Source organism: Argopecten irradians, chromosome 9 (genome assembly GCF_041381155.1).
Source record: "Argopecten irradians isolate NY chromosome 9, Ai_NY, whole genome shotgun sequence".
Taxonomy (NCBI): Eukaryota; Metazoa; Mollusca; class Bivalvia; order Pectinida; family Pectinidae; genus Argopecten; species Argopecten irradians.
In genome coordinates, this window is record NC_091142.1 from 27,279,046 (window position 1) to 27,297,448 (window position 18,403).

At 38.9% G+C, this 18,403-nt stretch overlaps 1 protein-coding gene across 1 annotated transcript; it reads left to right on the forward strand.

Annotated features, from left to right (window-relative positions):
- Positions 1-42: 42 nt before the first annotated feature.
- Positions 43-12,710, forward strand: LOC138331930 (uncharacterized). Its single transcript, XM_069279796.1, has 3 exons — positions 43-126; positions 8,094-8,761; positions 11,851-12,710. Exons 2-3 carry the CDS (start codon positions 8,160-8,162, stop codon positions 12,074-12,076), a joined length of 828 nt encoding a protein of 275 aa, XP_069135897.1. The 5' UTR covers positions 43-126; positions 8,094-8,159; the 3' UTR covers positions 12,077-12,710.
- Positions 12,711-18,403: the final 5,693 nt, after the last annotated feature.

The window sequence follows — 18,403 nt, forward strand, 5'->3', positions numbered from 1 at the left end:
ACTATCATTCAGAACTCCTCAAATGTTTCCCTCCACTTCAACGTACACTATCATTCAGAACTCCTCAAATGTTTCCGTCCACCTCAACATTCCGTGATGTTCTGCAAGGTGAATCGTTTACGTTATGTAAGTATATGTAGGTCCTAGGCCTAAATCATACTGTTTATGCTTTAGATCTGCTGTCAGTCGTGATATACAGTACATTGTTTAGGTCTACACTATACTGTCAGTCCTGTGTGTACAGTAGGCAAGTAGTTAGGCTAACGTTATACTGTCAGTCCTGCACATGATGTGTAGTAATCCCTATTGAGATTCCTCCTCAAGACTATTCGGACGTTTATAGGGGTATTTTATATATATATATATATATATACTATATAGCATTGACAGAACGTCAAACTCCTATGATATATCATTGACAGAACGTCAAACTCCTATGAGTAGTACATGTATAGAGGGGTATTTTTTTTATATATTTATAATATATATCATTGACAGAACGTCAACCTCCTGTGTGTGTAGATATTAGACCTATACTGTCAGTCCTGATATGTACAGTAGACCTATACTGTCAGTCCTGATGTGTACAGTAGACCTATACTGTCAGTCCTGATGTGTACAGTAGGTCTATACTGTCAGTCCTGATGTGTACAGTAGGTCTATACTGTCAGTCCTGATGTGTACAGTAGGTCTATACTGTCAGTCCTGATGTGTACAGTAGGTCTATACTGTCAGTCCTGATGTGTACAGTAGACCTATACTGTCAGTCCTGATGTGTACAGTAGGTCTATACTGTCAGTCCTGATGTGTACAGTAGGTCTATACTGTCAGTCCTGATGTGTACAGTAGGTCTATACTGTCAGTCCTGATGTGTACAGTAGTCTATACTGTCAGTCCTGATGTGTACAGTAGGTCTATACTGTCAGTCCTGATGTGTACAGTAGGTCTATACTGTCAGTCCTGATGTGTACAGTAGATCTATACTGTCAGTCCTGATGTGTACAGTAGGTCTATACTGTCAGTCCTGATGTGTACAGTAGATCTATACTGTCAGTCCTGATGTGTACAGTAGGTCTATACTGTCAGTCCTGATGTGTACAGTAGGTCTATACTGTCAGTCCTGATGTGTACAGTAGATCTATACTGTCAGTCCTGATGTGTACAGTAGACCTATACTGTCAGTCCTGATGTGTACAGTAGGTCTATACTGTCAGTCCTGATGTGTACAGTAGACCTATACTGTCCAGTCCTGATGTGTACAGTAGACCTATACTGTCAGTCCTGATGTGTACAGTAGACCTATACTGTCAGTCCTGATGTACTGTACAGTAGACCTATACTGTCAGTCCTGATGTATACAGTAGGTCTATACTGTCAGTCCTGATGTATACAGTAGACCTATACTGTCAGTCCTGATGTGTACAGTACCTATACTGTCAGTATACCTATACTGTCAGTCCTGATGTGTACAGTAGGTCTATACTGTCAGTCCTGATGTGTACAGTAGGTCTATACTGTCAGTCCTGATGTGTACAGTAGACCTATACTGTCAGTCCTGATGTGTACAGTAGGTCTATACTGTCAGTCCTGATGTGTACAGTAGGTCTATACTGTCAGTCCTGATGTGTACAGTAGGTCTATACTGTCAGTCCTGATGTGTACAGTAGGTCTATACTGTCAGTCCTGATGTGTACAGTAGACCTATACTGTCAGTCCTGATGTGTACAGTAGGTCTATACTGTCAGTCCTGATGTGTACAGTAGTCTATACTGTCAGTCCTGATGTGTACAGTAGGTCTATACTGTCAGTCCTGATGTGTACAGTAGGTCTATACTGTCAGTCCTGATGTGTACAGTAGTCTATACTGTCAGTCCTGATGTGTACAGTAGGTCTATACTGTCAGTCCTGATGTATACAGTAGACCTATACTGTCAGTCCTGATGTGTACAGTAGACCTATACTGTCAGTCCTGATGTGTACAGTAGGTCTATACTGTCAGTCCTGATGTGTACAGTAGACCTATACTGTCAGTCCTGATGTGTACAGTAGGTCTATACTGTCAGTCCTGATGTATACAGTAGACCTATACTGTCAGTCCTGATGTATACAGTAGACCTATACTGTCAGTCCTGATGTGTACAGTAGGTCTATACTGTCAGTCCTGATGTGTACAGTAGACCTATACTGTCAGTCCTGATGTGTACAGTAGGTCTATACTGTCAGTCCTGATGTGTACAGTAGGTCTATACTGTCAGTCCTGATGTGTACAGTAGACCTATACTGTCAGTCCTGATGTGTACAGTAGGTCTATACTGTCAGTCCTGATGTGTACAGTAGACCTATACTGTCAGTCCTGATGTACAGTAGCTATACTGTCAGTCCTGATGTGTACAGTAGTCTATACTGTCAGTCCTGATGTGTACAGTATACCTATACTGTCAGTCCTGATGTGTACAGTAGGTCTATACTGTCAGTCCTGATGTGTACAGTAGGTCTATACTGTCAGTCCTGATGTGTACAGTAGGTCTATACTGTCAGTCCTGATGTGTACAGTAGTCTATACTGTCAGTCCTGATGTGTACAGTAGGTCTATACTGTCAGTCCTGATGTGTACAGTAGGTCTATACTGTCAGTCCTGATGTGTACAGTAGACCTATACTGTCAGTCCTGATGTGTACAGTAGGTCTATACTGTCAGTCCTGATGTGTACAGTAGACCTATACTGTCAGTCCTGATGTGTACAGTAGGTCTATACTGTCAGTCCTGATGTGTACAGTAGTCTATACTGTCAGTCCTGATGTGTACAGTAGACCTATACTGTCAGTCCTGATGTGTACAGTAGACCTATACTGTCAGTCCTGATGTGTACAGTAGACCTATACTGTCAGTCCTGATGTGTACAGTAGGTCTATACTGTCAGTCCTGATGTGTACAGTAGGCTATACTGTCAGTCCTGATGTTGTACAGTAGACCTATACTGTCAGTCCTGATGTATACAGTAGGTCTATACTGTCAGTCCTGATGTGTACAGTAGACCTATACTGTCAGTCCTGATGTGTACAGTAGGTCTATACTGTCAGTCCTGATGTGTACAGTAGGTCTATACTGTCAGTCCTGATGTGTACAGTAGGTCTATACTGTCAGTCCTGATGTGTACAGTAGGTCTATACTGTCAGTCCTGATGTGTACAGTAGGTCTATACTGTCAGTCCTGATGTGTACAGTAGGTCTATACTGTCAGTCCTGATGTGTACAGTAGGTCTATACTGTCAGTCCTGATGTGTACAGTAGGTCTATACTGTCAGTCCTGATGTGTACAGTAGAGGTCTATACTGTCAGTCCTGATGTGTACAGTAGGTCTATACTGTCAGTCCTGATGTGTACAGTAGGTCTATACTGTCAGTCCTGATGTGTACAGTAGACCTATACTGTCAGTCCTGATGTGTACAGTAGGTCTATACTGTCAGTCCTGATGTGTACAGTAGGTCTATACTGTCAGTCCTGATGTGTACAGTAGGTCTATACTGTCAGTCCTGATGTGTACAGTAGGTCTATACTGTCAGTCCTGAGCTATACTACAGTGAGGTCTATACTGTCAGTCCTGATGTGTACAGTAGGTCTATACTGTCAGTCCTGATGTGTACAGTAGATCTATACTGTCAGTCCTGATGTGTACAGTAGGTCTATACTGTCAGTCCTGATGTGTACAGTAGACCTATACTGTCAGTCCTGATGTGTACAGTAGACCTATACTGTCAGTCCTGATGTGTACAGTAGACCTATACTGTCAGTCCTGATGTGTACAGTAGGTCTATACTGTCAGTCCTGATGTGTACAGTAGGTCTATACTGTCAGTCCTGTTGTGTACAGTAGGTCTATACTGTCAGTCCTGATGTGTACAGTAGGTCTATACTGTCAGTCCTGATGTGTACAGTAGACCTATACTGTCAGTCCTGATGTGTACAGTAGGTCTATACTGTCAGTCCTGATGTGTACAGTAGGTCTATACTGTCAGTCCTGATGTGTACAGTAGACCTATACTGTCAGTCCTGATGTGTACAGTAAGTCTATACTGTCAGTCCTGATGTGTACAGTAGGTCTATACTGTCAGTCCTGATGTATACAGTAGACCTATACTGTCAGTCCTGATGTGTACAGTAGACCTATACTGTCAGTCCTGATGTGTACAGTAGGTCTATACTGTCAGTCCTGATGTGTACAGTAGGTCTATACTGTCAGTCCTGATGTGTACAGTAGGTCTATACTGTCAGTCCTGATGTGTACAGTAGACCTATACTGTCAGTCCTGATGTATACAGTAGGTCTATACTGTCAGTCCTGATGTGTACAGTAGGTCTATACTGTCAGTCCTGATGTGTACAGTAGACCTATACTGTCAGTCCTGATGTGTACAGTAGGTCTATACTGTCAGTCCTGATGTGTACAGTAGGTCTATACTGTCAGTCCTGATGTGTACAGTAGGTCTATACTGTCAGTCCTGATGTGTACAGTAGGTCTATACTGTCAGTCCTGATGTGTACAGTAGGTCTATACTGTCAGTCCTGATGTGTACAGTAGGTCTATACTGTCAGTCCTGATGTGTACAGTAGGTCTATACTGTCAGTCCTGATGTGTACAGTAGGTCTATACTGTCAGTCCTGATGTGTACAGTAGATCTATACTGTCAGTCCTGATGTGTACAGTAGGTCTATACTGTCAGTCCTGTTGTGTACAGTAGACCTATACTGTCAGTCCTGTTGTGTACAGTAGGTCTATACTGTCAGTCCTGATGTGTACAGTAGGTCTATACTGTCAGTCCTGATGTGTACAGTAGACCTATACTGTCAGTCCTGATGTGTACAGTAGGTCTATACTGTCAGTCCTGATGTGTACAGTAGGTCTATACTGTCAGTCCTGATGTGTACAGTAGACCTATACTGTCAGTCCTGATGTGTACAGTAGCTATACTGTCAGTCCTGATGTGTACAGTAGATCTATACTGTCAGTCCTGATGTGTACAGTAGATCTATACTGTCAGTCCTGATGTGTACAGTAGTCTATACTGTCAGTCCTGATGTGTACAGTAGATCTATACTGTCAGTCCTGATGTGTACAGTAGATCTATACTGTCAGTCCTGATGTGTACAGTAGTCTATACTGTCAGTCCTGATGTGTACAGTAGATCTATACTGTCAGTCCTGATGTGTACAGTAGATCTATACTGTCAGTCCTTGATGTGTACAGTAGGTCTATACTGTCAGTCCTGATGTGTACAGTAGGTCTATACTGTCAGTCCTGATGTGTACAGTAGACCTATACTGTCAGTCCTGATGTGTACAGTAGGTCTATACTGTCAGTCCTGATGTGTACAGTAGGTCTATACTGTCAGTCCTGATGTGTACAGTAAGTCTATACTGTCAGTCCTGATGTGTACAGTAGGTCTATACTGTCAGTCCTGATGTGTACAGTAAGTCTATACTGTCAGTCCTGATGTGTACAGTAGTCTATACTGTCAGTCCTGATGTGTACAGTAGCTATACTGTCAGTCCTGATGTGTACAGTAGGTCTATACTGTCAGTCCTGATGTGTACAGTAGGTCTATACTGTCAGTCCTGATGTGTACAGTAGGTCTATACTGTCAGTCCTGATGTGTACAGTAGACCTATACTGTCAGTCCTGATGTGTACAGTAGGTCTATACTGTCAGTCCTGATGTGTACAGTAGGTCTATACTGTCAGTCCTGATGTGTACAGTAGGTCTATACTGTCAGTCCTGATGTGTACAGTAGGTCTATACTGTCAGTCCTGATGTATACAGTAGACCTATACTGTCAGTCCTGATGTATACAGTAGACCTATACTGTCAGTCCTGATGTATACAGTAGGTCTATACTGTCAGTCCTGATGTGTACAGTAGACCTATACTGTCAGTCCTGATGTATACAGTAGGTCTATACTGTCAGTCCTGATGTGTACAGTAGGTCTATACTGTCAGTCCTGATGTATACAGTAGACCTATACTGTCAGTCCTGATGTGTACAGTAGGTCTATACTGTCAGTCCTGATGTGTACAGTAGACCTATACTGTCAGTCCTGATGTGTACAGTAGACCTATACTGTCAGTCCTGATGTGTACAGTAGTCTATACTGTCAGTCCTGATGTGTACAGTAGAGGTCTATACTGTCAGTCCTGATGTGTACAGTAGACCTATACTGTCAGTCCTGATGTGTACAGTAGGTCTATACTGTCAGTCCTGATGTATACTGTACAGTAGACCTATACTGTCAGTCCTGATGTGTACAGTAGGTCTATACTGTCAGTCCTGATGTATACAGTAGACCTATACTGTCAGTCCTGATGTGTACAGTAGGTCTATACTGTCAGTCCTGATGTATACAGTAGACCTATACTGTCAGTCCTGATGTGTACAGTAGTCTATACTGTCAGTCCTGATGTGTACAGTAGCTATACTGTCAGTCCTGATGTGTACAGTAGGTCTATACTGTCAGTCCTGATGTGTAGAGTAGTCTATACTGTCAGTGTCTGATGTGTACAGTAGGTCTATACTGTCAGTCCTGATGTGTACAGTAGGTCTATACTGTCAGTCCTGATGTGTACGTAGCTATCTGTCAGTCCTGATGTGTACAGTAGGTCTATACTGTCAGTCCTGATGTGTAGTAGACCTATACTGTCGTCAGTTGATGTGTACAGATAGGTCTATACGCAGTCCTGATGTGTACAGTAGGTTATACTGTCAGTCCTGATGTGTACAGTAGGTCTATACTGTCAGTCCTGATGTGTACAGTAGACCTATACTGTCAGTCCTGATGTGTACAGTAGACCTATACTGTCAGTCCTGATGTGTACAGTAGGTCTATACTGTCAGTCCTGATGTGTACAGTAGGTCTATACTGTCAGTCCTGATGTGTACAGTAGGTCTATACTGTCAGTCCTGATGTGTACAGTAGGTCTATACTGTCAGTCCTGATGTGTACAGTAGGTCTATACTGTCAGTCCTGTTGTGTACAGTAGGTCTATACTGTCAGTCCTGTTAACGTTGTGTACAGTAGACCTATACTGTCAGTCCTGATGTGTACAGTAGGTCTATACTGTCAGTCCTGATGTGTACAGTAGACCTATACTGTCAGTCCTGATGTGTACAGTAGGTCTATACTGTCAGTCCTGATGTGTACAGTAGGTCTATACTGTCAGTCCTGATGTGTACAGTAGACCTATACTGTCAGTCCTGATGTGTACAGTAGACCTATACTGTCAGTCCTGATGTGTACAGTAGGTCTATACTGTCAGTCCTGATGTGTACAGTAGACCTATACTGTCAGTCCTGATGTGTACAGTAGGTCTATACTGTCAGTCCTGATGTCAGTCTGATGTGTACAGTAGACCTATACTGTCAGTCCTGATGTGTACAGTAGGTTTGTACTATCAGTTTGAATGTGTACATGGAGTGGTCCTATGCCTACTGTCTGAACATATTTATAGTCCTGTAGATAAGCAGGTAAGGAGTTTGATTACATTGATTATAAAGTATGTTAAAACAAAATATAGTAAGTACTTAATGTAATATTATAATGTAGATTTATAAAACAAAATATAGTAAGTACTTAATGTAATATTATAATGTAGTTTTATAAAACAAAATATAGTAAGTACTTAATGTAATATTATAATGTAGTTTTATAAAACTTAATGTAATATTATAATGTAGTTTTATAAAACAAAATATAGTAAGTACTTAATGTAATATTATAATGTAGTTTTATAAAACAAAATATAGAAAGTACTTAATGTAATATTATAATGTAGTTTTATATTTGTATGATAAAAATATACATGAGGTAGCTTGCAGATCATGTTTCTCAATTCTTGAATTTGTATACATAAAAAATACATTTTTGTGTAACTTAGATTTTCGATTAATCAGTTATTGAATATTTTAATCAGTGATCAGGTCAGTTGAGGTTCATCTTGTTGTAAAATTATCTAGATAAGTGTGCATCATCATGATGCAGTGATTAATTAAGATTAATTAATGATTACATAATTCATTAATACCATGTGTATAATACACTTTCAGGGCTGCATGGTAAATCAGGTGAATATGAGATATCCAGGATGAAGACCTGATTATTTACCTTCAGTAATGATCCTGCATTTCATTCGACGTCCAGAATGCTGTCAGTATTCCAAACTCCAAAGACTTTATCAACTTTTCGCCCAAAACAAGACTAAGAGGCTGTATGTTGTCGGGACTGGACACAACAACTGGTGCCAAAATATATGTTTATGGAATATGACTCGCACCTATAATGCAGCCTCCAAAATACATGGATTATGCATCCTATCATCTTCCAGTTTACAGTTACATATACCATGTAGGAGTTTCAGTCAGTTTTCGGGAAAACAGAAGGACTATTACAAGATTCTGAATCTCAGTTCAAATGCAAGTGCCTCCGAGATAAAATCAGCCTATTTCACGTTATCTAAGAAGTACCACCCAGATATGAATGAAGGTATCAGTAGTGCTGCCTTTCTGGATGTAGTGGAAGCATATGAAGTTTTAGGCAATGAAAACAAGAGACATAAATATGACAGTTCATTATTCTACAATCCTACATATCGGAAACACCCAGCACCACCTTGGTCTGACAACAAGTTTGACCAATACAGTCGACAAGCAGAGAGATATGTTGAGCATCCCTGGGTGGGAGACGATGAATGGGGTTTTAAAGACCATTCTAAAAGGTGGTGCAAGTTTAATTAAGTTTCTAATAACCATTTGTCCATTTAACTAGTAGTGCCCCTTTAAAAACTTCTGTGAGTTTTCAAAATATTATGAATATATGTGGCCTAGTAGATATTTTACAAAGAAATTGCACTGCCTTCTAAATGTAAAAACTCATCTTTTGGAGTTTTGCATTTTTAGGTCACCTGAGATGAAGTCTCAGGTGACCTATTCTAATTGCCTTTTGTCCGTTATTGTGCGTCATGCATCGTCCGTCAAATAGCGATAAACAATTTACATTTTCGACATCTTCTCCAAAACTGCTGAAACAGATTTGTTGAAATTTTGTAGAAATGTTTCATGGCCAAAGATCAGCCAAAATTGTAAAATATATGGTCCCAGCCTCCCAAGGGCCTCAGCAGTCGGGCCAAAAGTGGTCAAATAGGCTAAAACTCCAAAAATCATCATCTCAAATTCAAGAAATGGTAAAATTACATACTCTATATAGATGGAAGGGTCATAAGGTCCTTTACAAAAATTGTGAATTATATGATCCTGAGGTCCCTGTTTCCCCCTGGGGAGTGGGTCAAGTTTACTATAGTTCATATAGGGAAAACACATTTTTGAGCATTATTTGGTCATTTTTTATAGGAAATAAGTCAATTATTGTCAGAATTATCAGTATGAATGGCTATTGAATCATATGAACAATTTTTCCACGACTGACACCCAGGGGCCTGAGGGGTGGGGCCAAAAGGGGTCAAAAGGGTAAAACTTCAAAAATCTTCTTCTGAAATTCCAGAAATGAGTGAATCAATTACTCTTCGTGGATGGAAATGTCCTAAGGTCCTTCACAGAAATTGTGAATTATATTACTCTGGAGTTTTACGTTTCCCCTCGGGGAAGGGGTCAAGTTTACTATAGTTTATATAGGAAAAACACAATTTTGAGCATTATTTGGTCATTTGTTATTGGAAATGAGTCAAATTTTGTTAGAATAATTAGTCTGAGCTAGATAGTATTTTAACATCATATCCATATTGGTCCTGGCTGCCTCTCTAGGGGCCACAGGGGCATGGTCAAAAGGTGTCAAAATGGCTAAAATTTCAAAAATTTTCTACTGAATTCACATATTTGATGTAACCAGATACTCTTCATATATTAAAAGGTCTTAAGGCCCTTTATAAAAAAAAAATGTGAATTTCATGGCCCTGGTATTACAGATTTCCTCCTTGGTAGGGGGTCAAATTTTGCTAATTTGAAATGAGTCAAACTTGGTTTATAATTTTCTAATTGAAATTAGAAATTCCGAGTCGTTAACTTCTTGAGTATCGTTATAATTCAATCTAATTAGAATTATTAGACTTGTAATTCCGCTCCCACTACGATACTCTACGTTACGCTTCAGAAGGTAACATAGAGTATCGTAGTGGGAGCAGAATTACAAGTCTAATTTTAATTAGATTGGGTTAGAATTATTAGACTGAGATAGCAATTTAACATCATTTTCATATTGGTGCTGGCTGACCCCAGGGACCAACAGGGCGGGCCAAACGGGATCAAAATGACTAAAATTTTTAAAAAAATCTTCTTTTGATATTCAGAAATGTGATGGAAACAAATACTCTCCAAAGTCGAATTTATGAAATCACTGATTGATTTCAAGGGCCTGATAGGCCGATATATATATTGTTTTTATGTCTTTGTTTAATTCTGTATCCAAACTCAGGTGACCGCTAAGGTCCATGGGCCTCTTGTATAGATTTATTATTGAAAACATCTTGAAAAAAATAAAGGTCACATTGCACCCTGACCTTATGGTAAATGTATAGCTTTTGTGAAATATTTGAGATACCATATTTGACTCAATAAGCACTCAGGGCATTTAAAAAATTGACAAATGAAGGGTGTTTAATAAGACCAAAATTAGGCTAATTATTCACAAAATAAATGTATATAGAAAGCTATTAAACATTTTACGGAAGAAATCAAGAAGAAAAACTTACACAGTGGTCATGATTTAGTAATTTAAATGAAAAAGGGAGGGGGTTGGACTTAAAAAGACAAGGACGTTATTAGGTCGAATACGGTAATTTACATTTATTTTAGACAGACTTGGTGCAATATAAATAATTAAATGACATACATGTGCATGACAGCTACCATTTGATAACTAATATTCTTGCTCAGTAAGTCAAGCGCTTATTAGAAGTATTATGTATTGGTCTGTTAAGAGAAATTTTCAGAGTTTAATACATGTATGACGTTTTCATAAAATGTGGTTGTCATCTTATCAACTGAAAGATTGTCAGCATGTGAAAAAAAACTATTGGTGTCTGATTAGATATTGGAAATTGTAAAAAAGTCTTAAACAAGTTGATTATGTATATACATAATGCTTTTAACATATATTATGAACAGTTTTATATGCACGTCTCTGTAATAAGGTTATTTGAACAGAAGCATAAACAACTTAATAGGTATTACATACCCATGTTAGACTCTTTGTTAGTCAATTCTCAGCTTAGAATTATAGCCGTCATTATAGACTCAAGGGAAATAACTCTGTTATATCAGAATAGAAAAAACCAGTATCATTGTTTGAAACTACTTTTGTTAGGATGCTGATATGAAACTAGGTAGGAAATTCTGTAATTCTCCTGTACAGTTTGAAGTATGATATTTACATAAATATGACTTTTATATCTTTCTGAAACAAAAAATAAAAGTTTCTTAAAAACAAATATAACAGAAGAAAATTCATATCAATTACCTAAGATAAGGTAAAGTTATAACACCAAACAAATGAAAATTTGCCTGCACAATTTATCTTATCACTGAAAATTCATTTCACTAATTTGGCATCTGGCAGAGTGATATAATCAATGAATGTAATCAGTAATTAGGACATGGGCAGGAAACAACATGACCCGCGTTATGAATATCAATATTTGATTTATTTTAAATTAAATTGTTTAGGAGGTTGCTTAGATGGTTGCTGAAGAAGGAAGGAAACAGATGATATTGAATTGACTACTGAGGGTAGTATATCAATATCATTGTTTAGACAAATATTATTTTTCAATAATTATTTCTTCTTTCTTTTCAGTGAACCGAAGAATGAAACCATGAAGGACGCTTTCATGCCTTTTGTCATGCTGGTTCTATCTATTGCAGTAGTATTTAAAGTTTGTGTGGACTTTGAAAACACCAGCAAGAATAGTAAAATGTATTATCCAACTGTTGACGTGAAAAAGCTAGAAACTGGTGCACTAGTATTGGTGGGTGATACTTCTAAACAGAAGACTGCAAGCCAAGTTGAAAAGAAGACTTGAATTTCCTTGGGAAATAGTTATACATGATATTTGTTCATGTTTTATTATGAGGAGTTGGCTGTTCTATGATTAGTAATCCATTGGTTAGTTTGGGAATCTGTGTTTTTTAAAAAATGACATAAATTATATACCATATTTGCAGTAATTAGCACCCCTCCCCTATAAGTGCCCCTCCCCTTTTTTGGAGAAGAGTGTAAGCTATATAAACGCCCCCAATCCCATGGATTTAACAATGTTTTACAACATGTGATGCCTCTATATCAGCATTTGCAACTTGCATTTTGGTTCATTAATAAGCTCCCCCCTTCGTTACAATTATTTAAGCATCCTGGGCGCTAATTATAGCAAATACGATAGGTCAAAGGTTATTAAAAAAACTGCATACATACATGATGTAAGAAATAGTGTTATTAAATATAGTGAATTAGGGGTGCTGATTTTAATCTAAAGGACTGATAGTCATAAAAACTGTCTACAGTACATACATGTATGTATGAATTGCAGCATATTAGACGATATCTAGAGAAATGCTTAAAAATAGAGAATGTAAATCTAAGAAATGTATTTGTTGATTTTCTGACGTGTGTTGTTATATTGTATGAAATTTGAGTAAATTTTATTACATGAAATGTTACTCATTTTTTGTTCTATTTTATTTTTGCATATTGCAGAGTTATCCACTCTTACAGGTAAATAATTATTGTGATATTATGTATTGGATGTGGATATAATATTTTATTTCAAAGATATGACATAACTTTTATATTCATACTAGTAGTTGAAAAATGCTGCGTGCAATGCTACCGTTTTTGAGTCAAAAATCTACCTCTTTTTGGTCACCAAAGGTTAACATGTCTGCACTACATTAAACAACATACATAATGACCGAAACCTACCTACAAGGACATATTTATAACTCTTTAATATGCATTGACAGAATATATACATGTACTTAAGCCAGGTTATTATGCTGGAATGAATGGCTACAAAGTTTGCTCAGATGAATGATCATGTCATTTATTCAAGGTCACAAAAGTCAAATAAGCAAACATATAACCTTATATTGAATTGTGGCAAGCAGGGCTCCATGAATATGAATGATCTACCTTTATGCAAGGTCACAAGGGTTAAATAATTGGCTAAAAATAACAAAATCTTTTAGCAAATCCTTATTATTTAAGCAAGAGGCTTAGGTATGGGATATTGAGTATTTATTTACAAGGGAAAGACTCAAGACACTGAGAAGAGCAGAAACCAATAGAAGTAATCGGAAAGAGAGAAGCAGGAAGAGGGCAAGTTTTGTGACAAACCCATTCCAGTTCGTGAAGAAGCTCTTCGGGAGCAAGGGTTCAGGGAAATTGGTAAGCTCCAAGGAGGAAGTGCAGTAGCACCTAAGGAAGACCCACAGTGATCCTAGGAGAGCAGAAGATTTGGCAGAGAACACCAAGATAAGGGAGGTCGAAGAGCCAACAGAGGCATTTGACGAGAGCGAGCCTAATCTTTCTGATGTTCGTGAAATCATCAAGAAGGCAGAAGCAGGATCAGCACATGGACCCAACGGAGTACCATATAGGGTTTACAAGAACTGTCCAAGACTGCTGAGAAGGTTATGGCTTTTGCTTCGGAAGGTTTGGAGGAGAGGGCGTTTGGCGGAGAGCTGGAACAGAGCAGAGGGGTGCTTAGGGGTCTTAGCGAGGCGATTGACGATGTACCTGCTGGACAACAAATACATAGACATTTCAGTGCAGAAGGGAGGCATTCCTGGGGTATCTAGATGTCTGGAACACACCAGCGCACTAACCCAAATCATCAGAGAAGCTAGGGAGAACAAAGGCAATGTTGCGGTACTTTGGCTCGACCTGGCCAATGCGTACGGTTCCATACCACACAAACTAGTAAAGATGACGATGGAAAAGTATCATGTGCCCGAGAAATTCAGAATTCTTCTCAAAGATTATTTCGACAGTTTCCAGATGCGCTTCACTGTAGGAGACTACACAACAGCTTGGCAAATACTGGAGGTCGGGATTGTCACTGGGTGCACGATGCCAGTCATACTCTTTGCAGCAGCGATGAACTTAATTATCAAAGCTGTTGAGAAGATGAGTAGGGGTTCGTATCTGTCGACAGGCAGCAGGCAACCGCCAACCAGAGCGTTTATGGACGATATGACGGTGACGACTAAGACGGTGGTAGAAGGAAGGTGGACTCTGAGAGATCTAGAAGAGCAGATCATTTGGGTCGGCATGAGATTCAAACCAGCCAAGTCCCGGAGTCTCGTTCTTAAGGCAGGCAAAGTGAAGGAGGAAAGGTTTCAGATCGGAGGAGTGGACATACCAACTGTTACAGAGAAGCCAGTGAAGAGCCTTGGCAAGTGGTTTGATGGTTCACTCAACGACAGGAACAGTTTAGTGAAGATGAGGAAGCAGGCAGAAGAATAGATGAAGGCAGTTGAGAAGAGTGGACTCCCAGGGAAATTCAAAGGCTGGATATACCAGCATGGCGTACTACTCAGACTCTTGTGGCCATTGCTTGTCTACGAAGTACCACTTACATCTGTAGAGGCAATGGAGAGGATGATCAGTGGACACCTTCGAAGATGGCTGAACATTCTACGCAGCTTCAGCAGTGTAGGCTTGTACAGCTCAGGGACCAAACTCCAACTCCCGCTCAAATCGTTAACGGAGGAGTTCAAGGTTACCAAAGTACGTCAAGTCGTCATGTTGAGGGACAGTGCGGATTACAAGGATGGAAGGCATGGTGCTTATCGATAGAGGTCGGATGCAGGGGTTTCCCCGGCCAATCATTATGGAGAGCCCTACGCCTATTAGGGGTAACCGGAGCAGACCGGAGGAAACTGATAGCAGCAGATAGCAGACAGGCAGAAGTTGCTTCCAGCTGGATCTGGAGGAAGAGGGAGAAGTGGATCGGTCACCAGCAACAGTGCTAGCCACAAGGTGACGAATGGCAGAAGGACAGACATTGCTGCCCGTGGCGATGAACAGGTAGAAATAAGACAACTACCCGTAATAACATCAGGTGGATGCGATAGCCAACCGGTCCCTGGTTGGGCCTGATCAACCCAGCCGGCGCACCTCTGGAGGACGTCGTGGAAAGCGCCGAAACGTCTAAGGAAGGAGGATCCACCTGATGAGGGGACCGGCCAGCATTGGAGTCATCTGATGTATTTAAGGTATCTACCTGGGATACATTTTATAATCAAATGCTTGACCTTGACCTTCATTAAAGTTTTACAATATAATGTATATAACCCTTCAATGTCTTTTCCTCAAAAACTCCCAGAGCCTGATATTGAGAGTTAATGGCTGAAATGGCAACAAAAGTATGACGGACTATATCAAAAATGCTAGACATTTAAAATAATGTCTTCTTGTCAAAAACATATCTATATATTCATGATGTTTGTAACATACAGAAATGTACTGGTAAAATGTTTACCAATGTATTCACGATGGTTTCCACGATTGGTCTTAGAGGTTTAATTGGCCATATGGTTCTTCAATATTGTAAAACTTAGGTGACCGTTAGCGTCAGTAGGTATATTCATTCCAACATATTGTGATGTATAGATATGTACATCATTGAAGTGAGAACGAAGGTGACATGATACAAAACTTCAGGTTTTAGACCTTGTTTAAATTAGTGATATAACCTACAACCACCACATGCATGACGATGTCAAACAAGACTCAATGTGTATGTTTTTGTAAAGTGGAAACCGGTTTAACAAGCTCTCCTAGGAGATGCTATAGACACTAGTAAATTTAAATGTAATGGAATGGTTATTTGTTGACAGAAATATGTACCGAACCCTGTAACCTTACTTAATTGAAATACGGTTTTTTGTATTTTTTTTTCTTCAAAATTTGCCAACATTTACAAACAATACATTTAACCAACAGTATACTGTTGGTTACACTTTTTCGTGCCAGGTCCTTGTGATTCGAATACACGGAAGAGATGATAGGCATTAAAACATCACTTGTTTAAACAAGGTCTTAATCCCTAACAACAAAGAAATGAAGATATATAAACAATATATACAAATGTCAAACTATAATAGAACCGGATGTTTCTATGTTATATGTAGAACCAGATGTTTCAGGAAAGTAAACGTTCAAGACTTCATTAGCGACAGCCTCCATTTAAATATAGGTCAAAGTTCGACACTGTCTTTCAATCTATCGGTGACAATTGGTCGACAATGTATCAGTGACAATTGGTCGAACGTACGAGACCGTAACATGACACCTACTTCACATACCACTGGCCTTCTTTTGTACTTCTCAATTAAAAGTTTTGAGTTTTGTTTTGTTTTCGAATCACTAACGATTCCTACATTTACTAACAGTTACAACAGTTTTTTCCCTGACCAGTCGCCTTGTTAATTGAACGAACATTAAAGTTTGTACAGTGTCGTTTGATATCTGATGATGTACTTCACTTGTCCATATTATGCGACGATGCTATATCATGGTCTGATCAAACGGCAGAAACCCAATCATTCCAAAATTGCCCGGAGAACAATTCATTCATCATTTGACTGTCAATTCAAATAGCCTCGCTCCTAAACATTCTCTGAATATTGTGCTCTATTGCATAATTTGTTTACACCAATCTATATCGCTTCATGCCACAGGAGCTTGACGTTCTGACAATAATATACATGTATAGTATAGTTTAAATATACTATAAAAAGCTCTTGTGCCTCCTGATATATATTACTTGTTGATTGCCACCACCCGGTTTTAATATGATGAAGTACGACACAGTAACCTATATACCTATGTAAAATTTGTATTCTGGACCACAGTGACCTGGCACGAAAATTTTTAACCAACAGTATACATATATATACTATAATATTTATGTCTACTGTTGGTTAAAAATTTTCGTGGCAGGTCCCTGTGTGCTGGACATAGACACTGTAATGTTGCTATAGCCAAACAATGGGAATCACGATCTAACCGAGACAGTTCTATTTCGTCATCAAGTCTGTCTCTCCGTCAAACCACACACAATCAAACAATCCAACTTTCAAACAGCCAGCCCTGTAAATATTTGTTGTGTTCCAGTATCGATCTTTATGAAACCATTATCGTCAAACACAGTTGTTTTAGGTCGGAACTATTGAACCATATAATGAGATCCCGTTGGATGTGATGGGTACCATATCGATCTGGCTGTTTCTACCTACTGTGTTGGGAAATGTATACCAGTACTTCACTGTTGTAGCGGAAATACACGTATGTATTGAGCTAATTTACTGCCAGGCGTAATCACTGAATTATCATTATCATTTCAATAGCTAGGTCAACATGTTAACCGATGGGCAGTATCGGAAATATTTTGATGTTTTGAGGTTCTAAAAGGGACATGCATTTGTTATACGTAAATTGTATGTGTACGATGTTCCATTGACTGTAATATATGTACGTACACATGGCCGTATGAAGGCTATTGGTTTGCTTAAAATTACATTTGCAGGTTTGCAAAATGAGTCTGTTGACATCTCTTTTTTACCATCTATCACCAGCTTGTTAGGTCGCATGGATGTACCTATAGAAACCTAAAACGAAAAAGTCCTAGGAGGTTATACATGTAACAGCCAAAGTCACTTAAGGACTTATATAGTATAGTTATGGAGTAAAGCCATTATCAAATTCAAACCTCTATCCCAAAACAGCGTAATGGCTTATAGAGTATCTGTAAATATACAGAGTTCATTTGATCAAATCCGTATAAATTGCATTGAAGTTTTTGTCAAATTACATTTCTGACATACCGAGTGATGTGTTGGCCGATTGAATGCCAACACAATAACGTGCATGAGAGGTGACCTCAAAAGCCAAACGTTTTCAAAAGGTCCGTGGAAGTATTGTTTTACAATTGAGTCTTCACCCAACTAGCTGATCACGCTTGACTTTGCTTAATTTCGATACCCAGATCTAAACAAACTAAATAAACTATTGTCACAGTTTAATTACTATGTCTAAAATGGCCAATAACTTCGTCAAAAATCAAATCCGTATAAGTATGCTAGACTCGACACATTTGCCTGGCATTTAAAGCTTTAAAAACTGTGTAGTGTGTACATATAAAAACTTTTTGAAATGTTCTTTATTTTAGCAGATACCTTATATAACTACCCAGTGTTACATTATCAGTGTGTACCGAGATGAGCTTAAAATGTCGAGATTGAAGTAGGTCAGTCACCGGTCATTTGATTTGAACAACAAGAAAGCAACAAGATGTCTAATGGAATTATAAGAAAAAATATTGAGGGCTCGTAAGAAATAGCTAGGG

What these genes read in the sequence shown, in the direction of transcription:
- LOC138331930 (XM_069279796.1), top strand. Translation starts at nt 8,160, where the DNA reads ATGATCCTGCATTTCATTCGACGTCCAGAATGCTGTCAGTATTCCAAA. An exon ending in TTTAAAGACCATTCTAAAAG is followed by an intron (nt 8,762 to 11,850) that starts GTGGTGCAAGTT and finishes CTTTCTTTTCAG; the next exon opens with TGAACCGAAGAATGAAACCA.